The following is a 21,006-nucleotide window of genomic DNA, read 5'->3' on the forward strand; positions in this document are numbered from 1 at the left end:
TGCTGGAGTCTGCCTTGCAGGATCTTGAGCATTACCTTGCTGGCATGTGAAATACATGCCACTGTATGAAAGTTTGAGCATTCTTTAGCATTTCCCTTTTTTGGTATAGGGATATAAATTGTTTTTTTCCAATCTGATGGCCATTCTTGTGTTTTCTATATTTGCTGGCATATGCCATGCATCACCTTGACAGCATCATCTTTCAAGTGTTTAAACAACTCAGCTGGGAACCCGTCGTCTCCTGCTGCCTTGTTATTAGCAATGCTTCTTCAGGCCCATTCAACCTCACTCCTCAGGATGTCTGGTTCTAATTCACTCACCACACTGTCAAAGCTGTCCTCAATATTATTATTCTTCCTATACAGACCTTCTGTATAATCTCACCACCTTTTCTTGATCTCTTCAGCTTCTGTTAGGTCCTTGCCATCTTTGTTTTTGATCATGCCCATTTTTGCCTGAAATTTACCTCCGATGTTTCTAATTTTCTGGAAGAGGTTTCTTGTCCTTCCTATTCAATTGCCATCTTCACTTCCATGCATTGCTTGTTTAAAAATAGTTCCTTGTCTCTTCTGGCTAACCTCTGGAATTGTGCATTTAATTGGGCATATCTCCCCCTATCCCTGTTTCCTTTCACCTTCTTTCTTGGGCTACTTCCAGTGTCTCAGCAGACAACCATCTTGCCTTCTTGGTTTTATTTTTCTTTGGGATGTACTTTGTTGCCGCCTCCTGAGCAATGTTATGAACTTCTGTCCATAGTTCTTCTAGGAATCTATTTATTAAATATAGTCCCTGAAATCTATTCTTTACCTCCACTGCATATTCACTAGCAATATTTGTGAGATCATTTTTCCCCCAATCTCTTTAGTCTGATTCTAAATTGTGCAATAAGAAGTTCATGATCTGAACTACAGTCCGCTCCAGGTCTTGTTTTCACCGACTGGATGGATGTCCACCACCTTTGGCTGCAAAGGATGTAGTCAATATGATTTCGGTGTTGATCATCTGGTGAAGTCTTTTAGGTTGTTGGAAGAGTGTGTTTGTTATGCACAGTGAGTTTTCCTGGCAAAATTCTATCAGCCTACGTCCTGTTTCATTTTGTTGTCCCAAACCATGCTTGCCTGTGATCCTGGTTGTCATTTGACTGCCCACCTTAGCATTCCAATCTCCTGTAATGAAAATAATGTTTCTTTTTAGTGTATTATCCAGTAGGTGCTGCAGATCCTCATAGAACTGATCTACTTCTGCTTCTTCAGCAGCTGTGGTTGGGGTGTATATTTGGATCACTGTGATGTTAAATGGCTTACCTTGAACTTGAATTGAGATCTATCATTTTTTGGGTTGTATCCAAGCACTGCTTTAGCAACTTAATTATTACACATAAAGCCTTCAGCGATACATTTGCAAAGCTTGCTTGGAAACAATCTAATAGTGCCTGCAGTGCCTTTCTATTATATGGTTTTCCTTCAAGCAAATAAGAGAAGACATGTTTCATGTACAGTTTATTAAATAAAAGGCAGCAGAATATTAAAGCAATGCCATTAAAGTCATGCTGATGAAACCAACTCCCAATTAATCCTAACATTTTTTAAATATATCCTTTACCATTTTTTCTTAAAATCTAACTCAGCTTCCTAACCTAATAATTTCCACTCTCTCTCTTTTCTATTAATAGGCACTAGCAGTTGCAGGTTTGAGTCCTCTTCAAAGAAGCCATTCTCCTCTACGGTATTCTCGATCATGTGGCACACCTCCTGCTGCATTCTGTGCACAGGATTGGCCGCAACAACCTATTCAAACACTGCAACCTGAAGGAGAGGAGTCTGATGAGAAGCTCAATAACAGTTTCCCATCGATATATTGCAGCTCCTTATACTCTGATAGCCCCAGCGCTAGCAGTACGCGAAAAGCTAGGCCGGTATCCCTCACAGTTCCCAGCCATACTGGAGATTGTGGCAGACAATTTCATGGCAGTGCTAACAGCCTTGTTGAAGCGGTGAGTTAATGCAATATTAATAAAAATGGTAATGATGATAATAATGATTAAATGCAGAGATTTGCATTTTACATGCTCATTTCCTTAACCTGCTATGCTGCAGTCACACCTCTGAACTGGGTGCATATTTCACTGCTACCTGATCCAGCATATCACACTCCTGTTGAGTTCTGGCACAGCAAGAGTTTCAGAGAACAGAAGAAGACAAAAGAAGCTAGGCTAAGTGACTAGATAAACACACACACACACACACACACACACATACACACACACACACACACACACACACACACACATATTCTAGGACCTAGAGAGCATAAAGACATATCTCAGTTAAGAAAGCCTTCACTAAAGAAATTTCTTTTTACACAATCTTTTTACAATCTGCCCAGCCCTGTTTTCCTCATCCTCCCTCAGGCTGATTTTTTAAAGTAGCATTTGCGTTAGTCGGATGGTGAAGGTAGGCTAGGGAAACAGACTTTAAGTGTGGAACTGTAGTAGTATGTCCTTATAAACAATGCAATAAACTGGTAAAGAGTAAGATTCTACTTTAGCTGATCCTGCTACATGCCTGCCTACACATGAGGCAAGATCAAGAGAAGGCATTAGCAGCACAATAGAGAAAAGGGGAGACACATATGTTTGTCTCGGCATCTACTCCATCCTGTTAAAACAAATGCACAAAAGTCTGTATGTCTGACAGTGAAATTGGAAACCATAAGGAAAGTGGAATACATTTTCAAAGGATGCTTTTGGAAGGGCACATTTTGGAAGAAACTTTCAGTTGGTCTCTAGAAGGTTAAAAATGTTTCTATTTATGTATGCAAAGCTTGTTAGTGTGGGATACAAAGTTACACTATTTTTTTTGTTTCTTTGTTTTTTGGTGGCATAGGGACGTAATTCTTCCTATGGTATTTCTGCCGCTGGTAACAAATTTTCTGTTAAAGAAGTAATGCTAAGGAATATATTAACTTCATTAACTGAGACAGTCATAACACCTTAGAAGTGCAAGCAGCTAAGAATTTTGCATGTTTCCTTGCAAAAATAGCAATTGTGGCCAGCCCAGGCAGTTTAATGAATAAATATATATATGGTCAGCATGGGTTTATTCCCTGCCTATCAGCTCAGAAATAATGGTAAACTCTGAGGTTCAGAGTCATACCCAAGTGTTTAAAAACCCCAGGACCACAAAAATGCTTCTGACCAATTTGAGTATTCTGTTTCTCTCTCTGCTAGCAAGTGGATGAAAGCTGAGATCCGAAGTTGGTCTTCCATGTAAGCAGATATTATTTCTACCAACCACTCCCTCAATATGCAGTTTCCAACATAGTTCCCCACAGACCCTCAATCCCAAAAGCAAATTTTAAGGAGTACAGGGTACTGTAGTATAACTGAAGAAGTTTAAAATCTGCATATACACATTACCTGTTTTAAGAGAGGTAAATCCACTGCAAACTTAGTTATGCTTAAAATCAGTGGGCTTAAATATGCCTAATTCTGTCTGAATTTAGGACAGAGTTAGAATTTCAGTCATTTGATTATAATGCCTCTCCTATTAAAAGTTTGCTACCAAAGAGCTTTATACATGTTGGATAACCCTGGCTATAATATATGATGCTAATGCCAACTTCTGCTTTTTTTCTCCCCTTGTGTTTGATCCTTGGATGATTAAAGGTCTTGATTTCAGAAGGACTCATGCGGTTTGCTCAAGATCCAAAGTTCATTGAGGTCACAACTCAAGAACTAGCTGATGCCTGTGACTTGACAATAGAAGAAATGGAGAATGCTGCAGACAACATTCTCAGTGGTAACAGCAAGCCAAGCCCCAATGGCAACCTCTTGCCTTTTGTTAATTGCAGGGACCCAGGGCAGGACTGTTTGGGAGAGGAAGCAGCCCAAAACCCAGATTGTAGAAAAAGCCAAGAGGAGCCTAAGGACAGCAGGATTTATATCAGCAGCTTGTAGCTGCCCAGGCTGAAATGATGCTGGTTTTTTTATTTGTTTCAATGTTCCTAATGGGTTTGTTTCAGAAGTGCCTCACTGTTCTCGTGACCTGGAGTAACCAGAACAGCGTTCTTCATTCATTTGTCAGGAAGAATCACAGAGTTGGGTGATGTAAAGAGCTTTCCAGGAGTAACTATACAACCCCAGCACGTGTCCATGAAGGAGGAATGAGGAGAAGTAAAAGGAGAAGAGCCAGCTCCCTCCTTTTTATTCCCTGCACAAGGAACAACAGCTGCTTCCTGAATGTGAAGGAAAACCTCAGCTTCCTGTGGATGGCCCTAGCCAAAAGGACACTGCATCAAACGGGTGTCTTTCAACTTTGCTTGTACAAAAAAAATCATTTTGCACATATTCTGTATGAGCCTCGCCATCTCCATAAAGCCAAGGCCCTTTTGATCTGCAAGTGGAATAGAAGACTTCTGCAGCAGATCCCCACATTTTGTTGAGGAAACAGAAGTTGAAGGGTATAGGAGATGCAAGTGGCAATACTGCAGATGCTTATTGATAGAAATGCAGAGACTCCCCGGCAGTTTTCTTTGCCAACCAATCAGAGCTCAGGCAGTCTTCTCTGCCAACCAATCAAAGCTCTGACAGCTAGCTGTGCCCACTGCTCAGAGAGCATGAAGCCAGCTCTGTCAAACCGGAGTTCAGGCAACCCACCCATTTCGAAGAGAGGTGGTGATGGGCTTATGTAGATCTCTCCTTGTTTTTGCTGTTTGATATTTTCTTGAAAGCATGTTCCAATTTTTATTTTTGAATATTTTATTTTATTGAATTTTAATTTTTGAAACAGAGGAGTGAAGGGAGTGTTTACAAAATTTTGTAATCACCTACCTTTTTGTTTTTGTTTTTCACTTTGCAAATGTTTAAAATTGTTTTATGTTGTACTATTTAATTTTTTGTTTTCTTCCATTGAGATTTGGTAGAAGCTTAGAGGAGTTTTGCCAACCATTATGTACACCAGAATTTGTAATTTCATTTGAAGTACTGGTATATTCCTTCTTTTGTTGATGTTTTTTATAATTTAAAGATAGTAGGCAATGCACTTGATATAGTCTTGCACATATGAGCGATCCATTTGGATTCTTAATAGTGTTAGGGTATGTGGGCAAGTGAGCAGGACTGAGTGAGTGAGTGAATGATCGAGAGAATGCACACTTAGAAGTATGTATGTTCATACAGTTCTCTGCTTCCTGACTATAACTGCAGGAGAGCTGTATCGGGGTCATTTGTGTGCAAAATAAACCACTGTCTCTGCTTTTGAAAGGGGAATCAGTAACTCTTTGCATTTTCTGTTCCACAAGATATGCAAAAACAATGCAATAATTAATTTTGAATACAATTTGTGAATTGTGCTGGCATTAAAATGGTATAAAATAGGGGATTAAAACAAAAAAAACAAAGAAAACCAACTAAGAAGGAGTTACGTTTCAATATATTCTGTGTGATGTTTTATTGCATTGATAATGTTTCTGTTGAAGAAACCGTAATACTTGAATTCAGGTCAGTTTCAGTATTTTTCAACTATTTTTTTAAAATGAATTGCAATTGTGCCAAGCAAATATAATGAATTAAGTTTGTTTAAGGGGAAAATAATGATTCTTGTATATTTTGCTGCATGTAAAGTAAACCATTTCGTATTTGGAGTGTGCCAAGCTTTACCTTTGAACTTTTAAGTGCTTTTCTACGCGTGGTTTGGGGGAAGAGTATACTTTTTTCATTTTTTTAGTTTGTACAATGAACAACGTGTACCTGGTGTTAAGTAACTGTTCTGCAACCCACTGACAGGTTGAACGTTAACTGATTTTGCATATCTTGTGTTCACCTTCCTTTTTCTGCCCGTCCTTAAACGTGCATGTTAAAAAATTGGGAAACACATCTTGCTTTTTGAAGCTGGCAAGTTTTATCCAGATTTCACCCATTTGCACAGTTTCTCTCAATGAATTTCGTCATTAAAGAATGGCAAAGTCCACAAGCCAAGAAAATCAGGTAGATCCATTCCTATAAACTGAACTGGCATCAGCAACTCTACTAAGGAGGAATCCCTCCTTTATTTTATATCACAGAGAAAATTCTAGAATAATGTAGTGAAAATAAATCATGATTTTCAGGGTTAGGCAAAGATTTAGTAACATCTTTATATCAGAAAATATACAGTATCCTTTTACAAATTTGCATATTTAGAAGGTTAGGAATACTTTAGAGGCTAAGCTGAAACATTTTCACAGTAGTATAACTAGGAAAAGCTAACTGAGAATACAACTTTTAAACTTATATTTTAACAACACGTTATCAACGGAAAGAACAAATGCACCAAGTATATGATAGAAAACTCACTAAATAGCAGCATTGTCAATAAATACTGAAAGCAGATGATGAAGTAACCTGGAGACAAATCAACAATATGAAAATGAGGCTCAATGGAATATTATTCTAGATTGTATTAAGTGAAGAAATGTTTCTCACTGTCAAGTTTTAAAATCACTTTCACAATAAAAGAAAATTGGTGGTGATTAATAAAATGATGAATATAGATAATGTGAAAGAATCTGGAAAGTCTAGCTAACAGAAAATGATAACTAATTGGATCAGAGAGGATGTGTTGGCTAGTTTTAAAAACAAAAAAAACTGATGGAAATTGTCATTCCAATTCAGAGATGTATGTAAGCAACAGCATGCTACTCACAAACTGTATGCAGACAGGCATACATCATGAATGAATTATGGGGTTAGAATTACGACCCCTTTCAAAATGCAGACACCACAGAAAATGCATTCTTTTAGCTGATAGCACAGTTGATGACATATGTTGGTGTAATACTATCGATGCAACAATAGATGTATGTACTTTTTGAGTAATTGCAGAAAAGTATCCAAGTTCTGATTTGTGAAACAATCCTTCTCTGCACACAATCTCAATCTGATGGCATCTCATGGCTAGTCATTATCATTGGCCTCAGGATCACTAGCACTTGCTGGAGTTCCAAGAGGGTAACAGCAACTCATCAACCCTCCTGCAGTCCCAGAGACTCAAGGGCAGAATTCCTGTCCAGGGAATGACATAGGGCCAGTGTTTCTCAAACATTTCTTTTCCAGATGTTTTGGATTTCAGATCCTAGAACCCATGACCTTTGGCCAGGTAGGCTGGTACTTCTGGCAGCTAAGGTCCAAAATATCTGAAGAATCATAGTTTGAGAATCACCGAAGTAGGCAATGTTCTTTGGAAATACTGTACACATACTACAAGACGGGAAGTGTGCAAATACTAATCATGATACGACACAGATAATGACAGGAAACGTATTTAAACTACAGGGAAGTGAGGGAGGAATCTAATTATGACAGAAATTCCGTTATTTATTTGAGAATTATGTAAAGACAGCAAACATATTTTTCAGACTAAGTTGCAAAATAATGTTCTGAGAATGGTTAAATTTCAAGGTACCCTATCTCAAGGTAGAGGCTCACTGCCACATGACATATACGTTCCCTTCCCAAATTTTGACAAACTCACATTCTATGAATATTCAAGCCACTTACACAGAACTATTCTAAATGAAGTTAATTCTGCTCTGAAGTATGTGAATTGTGCATTGTTCTATATAGCCCACCCTCCCCAACAATTAATGATACTGTTGGGTAGCTTATAGTGTTAATATTCAAAATATATAGTGCATCTGTTCCTCCCTCCCCCCTTAATACATTTTATTTGGGTAGAAAACTGGACTAAGCAAACAGTTATAAAAATAATTTTTGGATCTCTTATAAAAATTGTATTAATAAGGTGGGCCATTCCATAATAAAGCCTCACCTGATAGTACCCTAGGTGTCAGAGTTAAGAGAAATTAGAACCCTGATCCAAAACTTCGAATATCCTTTTCATCAGCATTCTACAGTAAATGATTCTGGATATTTAATCAGAAAAACTGCCACAGCAGAACAAACTGAAAGTTATTTTCCTATGGCTAAAGACATCCCGACCAGCAAGAGAAATCCATACTAGTTGAGAAGCAAACACTAGTTTATTAGATGCAACCCAACACAAGAGTGAAGCATACCTAAACACACTGAAATACTCAGTTGTGTTCAGCAAAGCAGTCATAGACTTCTTTTGCATTCTATTCAGATATCTATTCAGAATTTTTCAAGCAAAAAAGATTTTTAAAAGAAGCTTAAACTGGTATTAATATAATTTAAAATAATATAAATTGATGGCAAACAGTTAAAATACCTGTTTAAAAATAAGAGTCAAATAAGAGTTCACAGTACATTTTATGCAGATCTATTCAACAATAGGTTCCACTCAGTTCAATAAAGTTTACTTACAAGCAAATATGTATAGAATTGTAGTTGAAAACATCTTCCAAGTGAAGAATGCCTTTAAATTAAATCTAAAAACTATTGAAAATCACTATTACAGAAACTACAATTCCCTGAATCATTTGTTTTAGAAACACTATTATGTGTGTGTCTGTTACCACATAACAACTGCTCAAATAATAGCATTAAACTCTTTCATCAATAATCACTTGTTCAAGAGTAGACAGATGAGTCTGCCTTCCCAGATACAAGCATGCTCCCTTTCCCATTCATTCTAGCAAGGGACTGCCAGGGCATATGATAAATGCTGTAAGACACTACAAACTCTTTTCTAGTAGAGTTTTATTCCAATTATCTATGTAACTATATTCTAGCAATTATAATGAAAAGATTAAACAGCATATACTGCACTTCAGTAGATTCCAGTTCATTTTAATAAACAGATAGAAAAGCTCTTTTTTGCATCCTTATAGCTTTTTAAATCAGGCAACCATTCATTCTCTTATAGAAGCCTCCAAGAATGAAACAAAGGGTGTTTTTTGTAAGAATGCCACCATCTATGATCAGTAATATCTTACTCAAGGATATTTATAATTGATTCTTCATTCCTTATTTCATACCATACAGTAGATACTCAAAACAAAATCTCAGCCATCATAGAATCATAGAGTTAGGAGAGACCTTGTGGGCCATCCAGTCCAACATCCTGCCAAGAAGCAGGAAAATTGCATTCGAAGTACCTCCATCACACTCTGGGGCAGAGAGTTCCACTGTTGAACAGCTCTCACAGTTAGAAAGTTCTTCCCAATGTTCTGTTGGAATCTCCTTTCCTGTAATTTGAAGACATTGTTTGGCGTCCTAGTCTCTGGGGCAGCAGAAAACAAGCTTGCTCCCTCCTCTCTATGACTTCCCCTCACATATTTATAAATGGCCATCATGTCTCCTCTCAGCCTTCCTTTCTGCAGGCTGAACAGGCCCAGCTCTTTAAGCCGATCCTTAACCAGTAATCATTAGATAATTAGATATTCATAATTTGTCTGGAAATAACTTGTGTTTTTCTGCTAGGACTGTGCTTGAGAAATCCCTTGAATATCTATATGAAACTAATTCTATGAACACACACACATATATATGTCATATACTTTCATTCAGATTACATTAATCCAGGACAATTGTCTGTCTTACAATACACATAATCATGATCAATTTCAGATTAATGACTGGACATAGAATGACACTGTTCAAAGCTGTAATTCATTGTTTATGAATTACATAAGTAAACTACATATAACACCTTCAATACAACAGAGATATCTTCCATGTAGCCTGTCATCATAAAATTCTAATTTTATACTGATTTCCAAAATATGGGAGCCTCAGCAAGGAAAGTTGTTCCCATATCATGAAGGAAATATTTGAACCCCAGGAACACATATGGAGGAGGGGTCAATTGTGAAGTCATTCTAATGTTAGCATAATCTTATCTTGAAGGGGAGGTGCTATTATAGAAAGGTACATTATGGACTCCTCTCACCTTTATTGATACTGTGCGAAAAGCATTGGAAACAGCTAATTGGTTTTAATACAACTTTTAAGTAAAATCAGAATGGGACCAAGGTTTTACAGTGGAATTGAACCAAACATTCAAGTATGAGTATTAGGTATTTAATAAGCAAATAAAAGTAATCATGATATAAACTAGCCCCAAAGTGTTCTAACATCTTCATTCCAATCAAGATTATTGCCAGTACTACACTGCCAGGAACGATCAGAAATGCTGACTTTTATATGTTTCCATATGGAAGTTTAAATTCACAAGTAGAATATTACCAGTGTTAACTGGTTGCGTATGGTGCTATATCCTTATCTCTTCTGGTATTTATTTTATTATTTAAATATTTATATTGAACCCATCTCAGGATGTGGACCCAATAAGTTTTTAAATTTTAAAAAGGCATATTTTAGATGGTTCAACTCAATTTAGAATGATCTTAAACAGTTTCTCTTCTGCCAGAGAAGTTATCTTTCATCCACACCTGTCATCCTTAATATCCCACTACTTAATTATGTATAAAAATTAAACTATAACAGAGCATCTAGTATAATCTAACACAAACATTTATGTAATCTAATGCATAAACCTTTGTGGACCTTGGCCAGATTCAATAGGTCCACAGAATTAAATTGCAACTTTGTTGAATTATACAAAGATGTGGAAAACATGCAGTGATAAAATAATGAATTTTATAAATATCCAAATCAATGAGCATAGCCTCAAAGTGGTGGTGAAGAATAAGATATCAATTTCGCACACAGTCTGATCAAAAATAATGGTTTCCACATGAGAACTATGCACATTGATCAGGTAATACACGGTCTAACTTGTTTACCTTTTCAGTTTCTGCATATTTATTATCTCTAGGAGACTATGCACATTCAACAGGAAATATACAAAACATTGTTCCTTTACACTGTTTATTTATGCACATTATCCGTGCCTTTCTGTGAACAATTGCCTGTTCATGCAAATTCTTCATTCAGTTTTCATTAACTACAATATATACTCACCTAAAAGGAGTTAATGCTTTGTTTTCTCTTCAGCAGTGGTGCTATAATTTCTGTCAAAATAAGTATTCACAAAATGGGCAGCCTGTAGTCATATATTAATGAACTTATTTATATAGAATGTGGAACAGCTTTTGTGCTTATTAGACCAGATAAAAGAATGCTTAACAGCACTGAAAAACATGAAATTTGTGTAGAGTAGCTTCTTTTGCCACCACTATGCATGTTAGGGTACCAATTCTATCTTTGATTGAATAAAGAAGCTTCAGACTCAATTTCAAGTGACCAAATGACAGGGAGCCCCATTGACAAACATATAACATTTAAGTTTCATGGCATTTTATTCTTCATTTGTAACTTCACTAGTTTCAAACACTGCTCTACAGGTGTTTGTAACTGAGAGCTTGTTGGAAAATTGTCAGAGTTTGCTGTTGCCGGCACAGTTTTGCTCTGAGTGGCTGCCCTTTCTGTTAAAGTGGCTGTAGCAGACACAAATGGAGAGAGACTTCAGGGAGCTGAGCAAAGAGCTACTGCCTCCTTTGAAATGGGGCATGGGCCAGGACATAGTAGGGGAAAGTTTGTTTCCATAAAATGTTCGTTCTTCTTTTCTTTGTATTGGAATTGCATGCTGGATGCAACTGCTGCACTGCAGATGAAAGCTATACAGAAGCTAAAGACTACAGAGTAACTGGGGGGAAGCCAACCATCACTTCAGTTTGTCCACACATGCAGCTTGACAACTGTCTACACAGCAGGATAAAGAAATTTTATTGCAAATACTACTGTCTTCCCCAATAATCCTTGGTTATACCACCAGACCAGTTATTTTGGATGTATTTTCTTTTTCCTTCCTCTTTCTGTATGGTTTCAGTGTTGGGAGGAAATGTGGGATTAATGATCCAGAGCTGGAGTTCCCCTAGCCCCAGAACTTTTCTGCATAGTTTGCCTTTTCGAGCGAACACATGTAATGAAGATGTTACAAAGATGCAGGTGTTGCTGCTATTGTAAGGGATCCAATCTGTTTTATTACCCCAATCCCTATTGTTTAGAGGGACAGCCAAAGGAGCACTATGTACAGAATTGCATTTTCTTCTATGTTTTTTAACCCTAACCCTGGCCCCACCCTGTTGATGACTATGACAACAACAAAGGGCAAATGCATTTTTTTACATTTCTTGATGATTTTCAAAGCAATGTATCATTGCTTTCTTTAGACTGATGCCAATATAACAGTTGTATGGGTCTCAGCCAGCCTCCTGTGTCTTTTTCTGACTGAAGGTTTAAACTCATTCTACTTTTACACAAATATTACTTGACAGACAAGAAGACAACTTTTGAATCGGATATACAAATGATTACCCAGTCAAACATGAAACTATTGCTTACAGAAGGACAGATCTGAATCACATTCTGCATGATTTTACATCTATTTGTACTAAAACATAATATTCATATATGCTATTACAGAATAGGAATTATGAAACAGTGAAGTTGGACAGATGAATTGACATCTGTATAGAATTAATCTGCTAGAATAATTTTGGCTTGGTTTTTACTTCACACTGCATAGAAAGAATTCTTTTATATTCCAGTTATCATTTTCAAGTACGTAGTTAAAAAAACGTGGTCCATCTAGAACGGTTAACATTCAAAAATAAGTAAGATTTAATAACAAATGTATGTTAAAAAATTGTGCCATATACACAATATCATTGACAGTGCTTTAGGCAATAGAGAAAATGCACAGAAAGAGAAAGGTATATTTCGGTGTCAATGCTCTATTTAGACTAGTCAATGCTGGGAACAGGGAGGCTAGTGGTCAACAAGATCATTAATCATCTAGAGCCTATGGAAAGAAATAAAAAGTAACTGGACCCAGTGAGATCAACATAATGAAATTAATATTATGCATTTGTTAAGTTATGCAGTTGGAAGGAACTGAAATAATAGTTTTTATTAGGCATAAACAGAAGAATTGGGGGGAGGAAAACTTTTACAAAAATGAATGACCCTGATTTAATAGCAACTACACAAAAAACAGTTTCTTTTGAAAAGATACGGGCCAATCCTTGATCAGGGAGATAAAGCATAAAATTCTACAATATAGAAGTAGTCTCTCCTATTCACACAAAATCATCTTTTTACTGGCTTCAGCTTCCACAACACAATTATTTACTATCTGGTAAGGACTCCAACGATGTTCCTACAGCTGGAATCACAGCAACAATGCAGCCTCCAGGACCTCCTATAGGTCCCCTGGAGGTCATGAAGGATGACTGTGTATCCACCTATAGCAATATAGCTAGACTGCTGCCACACACACACACCCCTCAAAAAAATCACCATTCCCAGTATGGTGGAACAGGTAAAAGATACATTTTGGGGACAGGTTTAATCAATGCATTAGGCCAGTAGAAAATTCTTGACTCTATGATAACCAAAGGAATTATTTACCCAGGAGTAAGTTGGATTTAACGAGGTCACTTAACGAGGTAACAACTGGAATTCATACATAATGTGGTTCCCTATACTGAGACTAACTGGGTACAGTTATCCTTTACTTGTACTAAATAAAAAGGTTTAACCACATTTCATGTTACAACACATGCTCTGTGCAATGTTAACTTAGAGGTTGCATTTTGTGTAAGGGGGGGGGGACAACCACAAAAACTTGGAATCCATTGTGGGGAGGGGCTCACCTCTGCCCCTTCAAAATGTTTGCTGTGAGGATGAGGAATAGTGGAGGGAGAATGTTTGCCCTAAAACAGAATGGCATGGTATCAGTGTGGGAACTTAGTCCCTCTTCCTGAATACACACCACAATGATGAACACTATAGTACTGGGGATGGAGGAGTTTAAGGCAATCTGTCAGCAAGGCCCTGACCTTAGCAGTATATTGCAGGGATGGGGACATCCTTCTGTACATGGGAAGTCACATTGCACTATGTCAGATAGTCCAAGATTGAATATAGATCAAGCTGCAATGAGCCCTGATTCTGTGTGATATACCACTGTAAATCAGAATGATGAGATGTGGAGGTTTACAGCACAAACCTTCTAATCAAGTAGTAAAACAGCAGGCAAGTTCTTTCTTGCTTATGTAAGCTCTTTCCAACCTTGGACTCTAGGGCCAAAACAGCACCTCATCTTTTTCTACTTTTGCCATTTTCACTGCTTTTAATTAATTTATGTTCTTCTGAACGTTTCCACTATTGGAAAACCCGTTATTGGATTTTAATCTTTGTATATAAAAAAACATGAGTGGGTAGTCTTCCAATTATGCAGAAACATCTGTTCTACTCATTAGTGTAAGAATACTAGTGCTTTAGAAGAAGAAATGGGACTTGAAACAGCACACAGAGCTTGGAAATAATTTATTGCAACTCATTTGTGACCCCTAATTTCTTGACATATAACATCCATTCTAAAACCTATCATTTATGTTAAATATCTGAGTAAAACAGATGTGTTGTATGAATTTAAGCCATTGCTTTCTTCTAACAATGGGTAATTTTATTTTTTTAACATAAACTGACATGTAATATTTAACAAATTAATTTTATAGGGCTAAAAATATAATTTCCAGTCTTTGGTAGCAGTTTATCCCCCCCCCCCCCTTAAAAGAAGTGGTCCTGTTTAAGAGTCTAACAAGCATTTTCTCCAAGCAAGTCATTCTGTTCCCCTACTCTGAGTTCCATTTTTCTTTTCTCACTCAACATTTTGGGGTTACTGGGCATAGTTCTTCCTCAATCAGTACATGGTGGGTACTCTTTTAGCATTTTAAAAAGTATTTGTGATTCTGAAGACCCCAATGTTCTGTAAAGCGTACCAATTCTTCCACCATAGTTCCCAGAACAATATTTACAAGCCTTTTAGAACACACTAGCAAAAAAAATGGAACAAGGAGCAAGGATGAAGATGATGTTGCAACCTACAGTGATCTCACCTTATAATGTTTTTTCAGTACACTCTATTTCTCCCTGCCTGCTCCCCAAATGACCTGATGATAATAGATTCAATCCATTACAACATTTTCTTGCCAAATTAACATGATTAAAGATAAGTTTGATAAACTAAGCTGTATAATTTGAGACAAAAAACCATTTTCACCTTATCTCAGCTTCCAAGAAAGCTTTACTGCACTTATTGCTATATGTGTTTTGTGCTATGCAGTGTTAAGAGATAGGACTACTGAATGTAATGTGCTATGAGTTTAAATGGGGAAAAAAACTCTCCCATGCTTTGAAAGAAATCCCCTACCATCCCACTTAGGGTGGAGCCTGAAGATTTACACAAATCTTTAGTTTTATTTGCTTTAATCATTTATATTATACATTTCAAAAAATAATGTTCAAAGGGACTTACAGATAAGCCTTCATGTAGAAACCATCCTATATTTTCAAAGCTCATAAAATTAGTAAACTGCTGCAAACACATACCTGACCCACTGTCAGCAATTAACCAAGAACTGATGTGGATAATCCATACTAGTAATATATTACTAGTATGGATTATCCATACTAAAATATTTATATTAGCACAGAAAACAAACACTTTTGGTTCATTCTTAGCGTTATCACTGGTCACAAAAAAACTACATGATACCATTATCTGAGACATAAATCTAGCAATTACTGATTCTCCCGTGCTTTCTTCCCTGCCTACCTTCTTTCTGCTAATAGTGCATCAGCCTTCTACTCCTAGGCCATCTGAAAGGTTTTGCAACACTACCATATTTTCTTCAGTTCCTCCTTCATTCAATTTTAGGTTTTCACCACTTGTGATTTTCCAGATTTTCAGCTGTTTATCCCCTTATTGAACCAATTCTGTTGGTCAGTTATTGGAATTTTATTCCCTGTAGAGGTTAAGAAAATCACAACCCAAAGGGCTGCCAAACACAGACCCACATCTTCAGTTTTTTAAAAATCACAGATTAAATTTTACAAGTTGGGCCCATATAATTCAAATTATCAAATCTGATAATCCACATTATCTGCTTTGAACTGGATTATATGAATCTACACTGTTCATATAATCCAGTTCAAATAATCCAGATTTTATATGACAGTGTAGAAGGGGCCTTGGATCCCCTTCATGTCATTCTGGACAATGGAGGTGGCAGGCACTGAGTACACCCCATAGGTTTTGAAGGGGAAAAAATTACTATCTCTATGTGGTAAAGGTAAGAAGAGACTGGTGAGGCATTGGAAAGAAAATACATTCCCATGTTACAGAGGTTGTTACCACAGTAACAGGAAAGTCACCGTGGCTGTTTAGTGTGTACAATGAAATGCTTTCTTAGGAAGAGTGTGTACCCATCTCCTTCCTAACAAAGAGCCTAATGTCTGGTGAATTGTCTACTTACTTGGAAATGGGAATAGAATGAAGAGGGGCCTTTTCTTTCTTTTTTTCCCTATTAAAAACCCAGAATGTTCAGGCATGCTGGGCAATCAAGGCAAAAATGTGCAAGATGTTTTTAGAAAGGAATAATTGTTAAATGGACAAGGATATGATGATCAGGTGTTGAGGGGAAAAGAAAAAGTGGGGCTGCAAAATAAATGCATCTTCTGAGTCCTCCAAAAATGATAGCACCCCTGCCCCTCATCAACCTCCCTGCCCACACCTTGCAGCCCCCCCTTCCCGTTATTTCAACAAGGAGCCCAAAGCAGTGTTTGCAGTACAGCTTCTTCCACACTCATGTTTCATCGAAGCTTGCATTTGCTTCAGTTTCCTGCTTCTTCTATAAGCACTCTTGCAATACTGATCACTGAGAAGTTTAGAATGTTCTTGGCAGTTCAGGCAATCAGAGACTTCTCATTAAACAAGTTGGACACATAAAAGTGGTTACACGTTAAAAGACTATTTGATGTTATTAGTTGGTTTACCAATCCAAGCAAATTCAGATAACATTTTGATTTCATGTTTACCATTATTTTGAAATTAATTAAATAACATCTTTTTTTAAAGTAATAAAAACTTTTATCGTTATTTACATTTTCCATCAGATCTAAGAACACAGTAACATTCTTCTGTTAGAGCTAATAATATGTAAAGATGTAATTTAGATAACCCATACAGCTGAACAAGAAAAGATATCGAGGCACCAAGGTTGCAAGTCTCTCACAAAACATAAATACAGGAACTTCTCTTGCAATACACTTATAACCTCGCCTAATCAGAGCTTCCATATTAGCATTTTCCATGAAATAAAAATGTTAGATAGCCCTACCAAGAGATATATTTATGTTTTATAATGCAATTTCTATGTCAAAAATGCCTCTCCTACAGACATATTTGGTTATCTTAAAGTGTCTGAATGAATGAGGTTACATTGTGCCTTCATTGGAGGAAGGGAGGGAGGGTGGGAGGGAAGATACATTCCTAAAAGAATGAAGAAAAAGCTTTTAAATGTAATGCCTATTATTATCTTGCTCAAAAGCCAAGATAATTTAGGGTATTATACTGAATTATTCATCTGCTCTCATTTATCTCTACAGTTACACACTAGAAGAACACAAGCATACATGCAATATATGCTTACCCTTAATTATTAATACATTAAACAGAGAGGGTTAATTCTGGCAAAAATTAAGTATCCACAATTCGAGATTACATTTCACATGATGTGGGTGCCTGCATAATATTCAAATGTGACTTCTTGGGCATCCCTGACTTCCAATGACCATTATTATTTTTGATATAATATAGACTTCTGCATGTAACTTCCTTTCTCATTGCTTTTACCTATGAATGAAGTGAACTCTCAAAAGCATAAATTAGTCAAGATGTACTCTTATTCTACTTTTCTCCCTTCCCCAACCTAAAAAATGATATTTTAAAAGACATCCAAAGGCATAGCTATTGACCAAGTCCCTCATTTTAGGCCCACCATTATACCCATATTTTGGACCTAATTTCAGTAAAGCTATTGAAATCACATTGCCCTTGCAATACAAAATTGTAGTTTGTAATCATAACATAATGCTACCATTAGTAAAAACAATCAACTCCTCCCTTTTCTCACACATTTTAAAGAGAGTGAATGATCCAAAAGTGAGTTAAATAATTGCCTTGGCGTGAGATATATGTATATAATTGTAAAATTGCATTTTTATCTAAGGAATTATGTTATTTTAAAAATTGCTAATAAATTTTATAACACTGTCTAAATTGTTTTATCTTTACTATTTTATCCATATTTCTTCTTCCTGATACCTGGTGCAAACTCTCTACCTATATATTTTTAGACTTTCCTAATAGTATGAATTAGGCAGAGAGACAGTGTGGCATAGTGGTTTGAGCACTGGGCTGTGATTTTGGAGACCAAGGTTCAAATATCTGCTGAGCTGTGGAAACACAGTGGGCTATCTTAGGCAAATCACACTTCCTCAGAAGAAGACAAACCCTCTGTAAACATGTCTTGCCAAGAAAACCACGTGATAGGGTTGCCTTAGGGTCTCTGCAAATTGGAAATAATTTGAAAGCATACAACAATTATAACTACATTACTAAACTAATCAGTGCATTTTCAGTGAAAGACTATTTAGTTGCCATTGGTTTGGAGCCCATGAATACTGGAAAAAATAAACTTCAAGCAAACAAACACTTAGAATGCAAGTCGGATTCAGAAACAAGTGAAAATAGAATTCTTAAGTACATCAAATACCGGTAAATAGTAAAAATTGAAGGCTTTTCAATAATTATGTATGATTAATAACAGATTAAAACATAATTTAAAAAGGATCATATCCTAATCTGTAACTGAAGCTGCACACTCATGTCGCATTTACATGGACACTTTACCTTGGACCGATCTGGAGAAACTCGAGATCTGCCCTGGGGAAATCTGGGTGCTATAATGAGAACAAGAGGAGGACAGTAATAATAGTAACAACAACAACAATAAATCTTTATTTGTACCCCGCCACCATCTTCCCAAAGGGACTCAGGATGGCTCACAGAAACACTCCAAGTGCCGCATATAAACAACAATGCACAAGTATAAATACAATGACATAAACATCAGTGCATATAAAATCCCATTAATAAAATTGTAAATATATAAAATCATAAAAATTCCTAAAGCACAGTAGAACCTGCGAATAAGCTGGCTATCTGCTGTAACAAAGTGCGGAGCAATACAATCGGTGGTTCATCAAGCTGACCATAGATTACACAGAATCAAAGGCCTGTCTGAAGAGCCATGTTTTTAAACTCACCCAAAAGGCTTGAAGAGTGGGGGCTAACCTAATTTCTTTAGGGAGGGTATTCTAGAGCCAGGGAGCCACCACTGAGAAGACCCTCTCTCTCGTCCCCACCAACCGTACTTGAGATGGTAGTATCAGAACTACTTGCAACAGCCCAAACTCCAGTTTTCCTGCAGAGACCAGAGCAACCTGTAACTTTTGTTTATGCAGTTCAAGGCTGTGTTAAGTGGCCTGAGCTCGTATTAACCCAAACCATGTAAATGCCACAGAGCTGATCACACACTTTTCAAGGTTGTGGTTTTTGGTTGTGCCCTCAGTCTTACTTGGGTTTTTGCAGAATCCTTAAATGGAACTCTGTGCACCTAATAGTTCAATGACTCACATTAGTCCTCAACTGTAGCATACTGTAATTATTAGTGACTATCAATTTTGATGGGAATTCAAAGGAAAAAATATTGCTTTTCAGCAACAATTTAGTAAGCATGCCTGTGCTGCTCAGAAACAGCAGTGTCAAATAACAAAGTTCCAGCAGCTACACTAAGTAAAAAATAAAGAATAACTAAAAGAGACTTGCAAGTAAGATGGCAAATGAGAAATGAAAGGGAACCAGGAAAAAGTAAGCAAAACATGACCAATGGCACTTCCCTGTCTCCTCAACAGAACTACAAAAAAAATGGAAAAATGCTATGAAGGCTAAAAAAATTAAAATCCAATGGACATCAGGAAAAGCAAAAACTCTTCAGAGTGCTTTTATTTTACTCTTTTTAACTGAGAAGCTTATTGGTACTCTTTTAAGCATTTATTGATTCAACCAACAATTGTTTGAATATATTTTGGGGAGAAAGAGCAAACCTTGATTTTGCAGCATGGCAAGCACTATACTAAGGAGTAGGCATAACCTGCTGTAGCTTACCACCATTTCATAGATTCTCAGGCTCTCTTCAGCACTCATTGAGTTGTTTACCATTTTATATAAGGGATGCCATTTTACTATGTAGCCACAAGGGGAAAAATTCAGCCCAGATTTTCTAGTAAAAGGTAGGCAAAGTGTTACCCATAGACCACCAACCCCAAAGTAACCCCTCTCAAGTCTCTGGAGGCCCCATTCCAAAGTGAAGGTGAAATTCAACAATTCAAGGAAGTTGTGGATAGTGAGATCTGGACCGTGGATAGCGAAACCCATGCTGCGAATCCTGAGACCCATTAAGCGGAGAACCGGTCTCCGGTCTCACGAAGTCTCACCAGTTGAAGAAGAAGTTGCCGAGTTATTTTATTCAATCCAGCTGGAAAGGATGACAGCTCCTGGCAAGCTGCAGAAAAAAGCTGAGATGCTTGACATAGGCAAAACAGACATTTTCATACAGAGAAATCTTTTGTTTTTCCCACGCCCACCCAGCTGGAGCCTGCTTTGCTCTGATTGGCGAAGCCACGTTGACATCACGGCCAGCTGGGGAGGATTCCCTCTGTGAGGCAGCACTGTCGTCGTCAGAAAACAGACCGGATTCAGGAGCCAGTGGAAGCCAGAAACGCCAAGTCAGAATTGCCAAACCAGGAGCAAACGCTGTCGTCGTCAGAAAGCAAACCGGATTCAGGAGCCAGAGGAAGCCAGAAACGCCAAGCCAGAAATGCCAAGTCAGGAACGCCAAAGCAGAAACTAATGCTGTCGTCAGGAGCCAAACTGGATTCAGGAGCCAGAGGAAGCCAGGAACGCCAAACCAGGAACGCCAAAGCAGAAACGAATGCTGTTGTCAGGAGCCAAACTGGATTCAGGAGCCAGAGGAAGCCAGGAACACCAAGTCAGGAACGCCAAACCAGGAACACCAAAGCAGAAACGAACGCTGTCGTCAGGAATCAATCCGGATTCAGGAACACAAAGCTGTACAGCCAGCACCGAAGGAGAATAGCAGCGACAAAGC

General features: G+C 37.4%; 1 protein-coding gene across 23 annotated transcripts in view; it reads left to right on the forward strand.

Annotated features, from left to right (window-relative positions):
* The window catches only part of cacna1c (calcium voltage-gated channel subunit alpha1 C), a 650,264-nt gene extending 632,217 nt beyond the window's left edge, over positions 1-18,047 (forward strand). For 22 of the 23 annotated variants that reach the window (XM_062981177.1, XM_062981163.1, XM_062981165.1 and 19 more), the window contains 2 exons: positions 1,673-1,993; positions 3,668-18,047. In XM_062981177.1, the coding sequence (XP_062837247.1) occupies positions 1,673-1,993; positions 3,668-3,958 (612 nt within the window). In that variant the 3' untranslated portion in view covers positions 3,959-18,047. Of the gene's footprint in view, positions 1-1,672; positions 1,994-3,229; positions 3,269-3,667 lie in introns of all 23 variants that reach the window. The other variant, XM_062981179.1, reaches the window with a different exon arrangement.
* The last annotated feature ends 2,959 nt before the right edge of the window (positions 18,048-21,006 follow it).

The sequence above is a fragment of the Anolis carolinensis genome, chromosome 5, assembly GCF_035594765.1.
Source record: "Anolis carolinensis isolate JA03-04 chromosome 5, rAnoCar3.1.pri, whole genome shotgun sequence".
Taxonomy (NCBI): domain Eukaryota; kingdom Metazoa; phylum Chordata; class Lepidosauria; order Squamata; family Dactyloidae; genus Anolis; species Anolis carolinensis.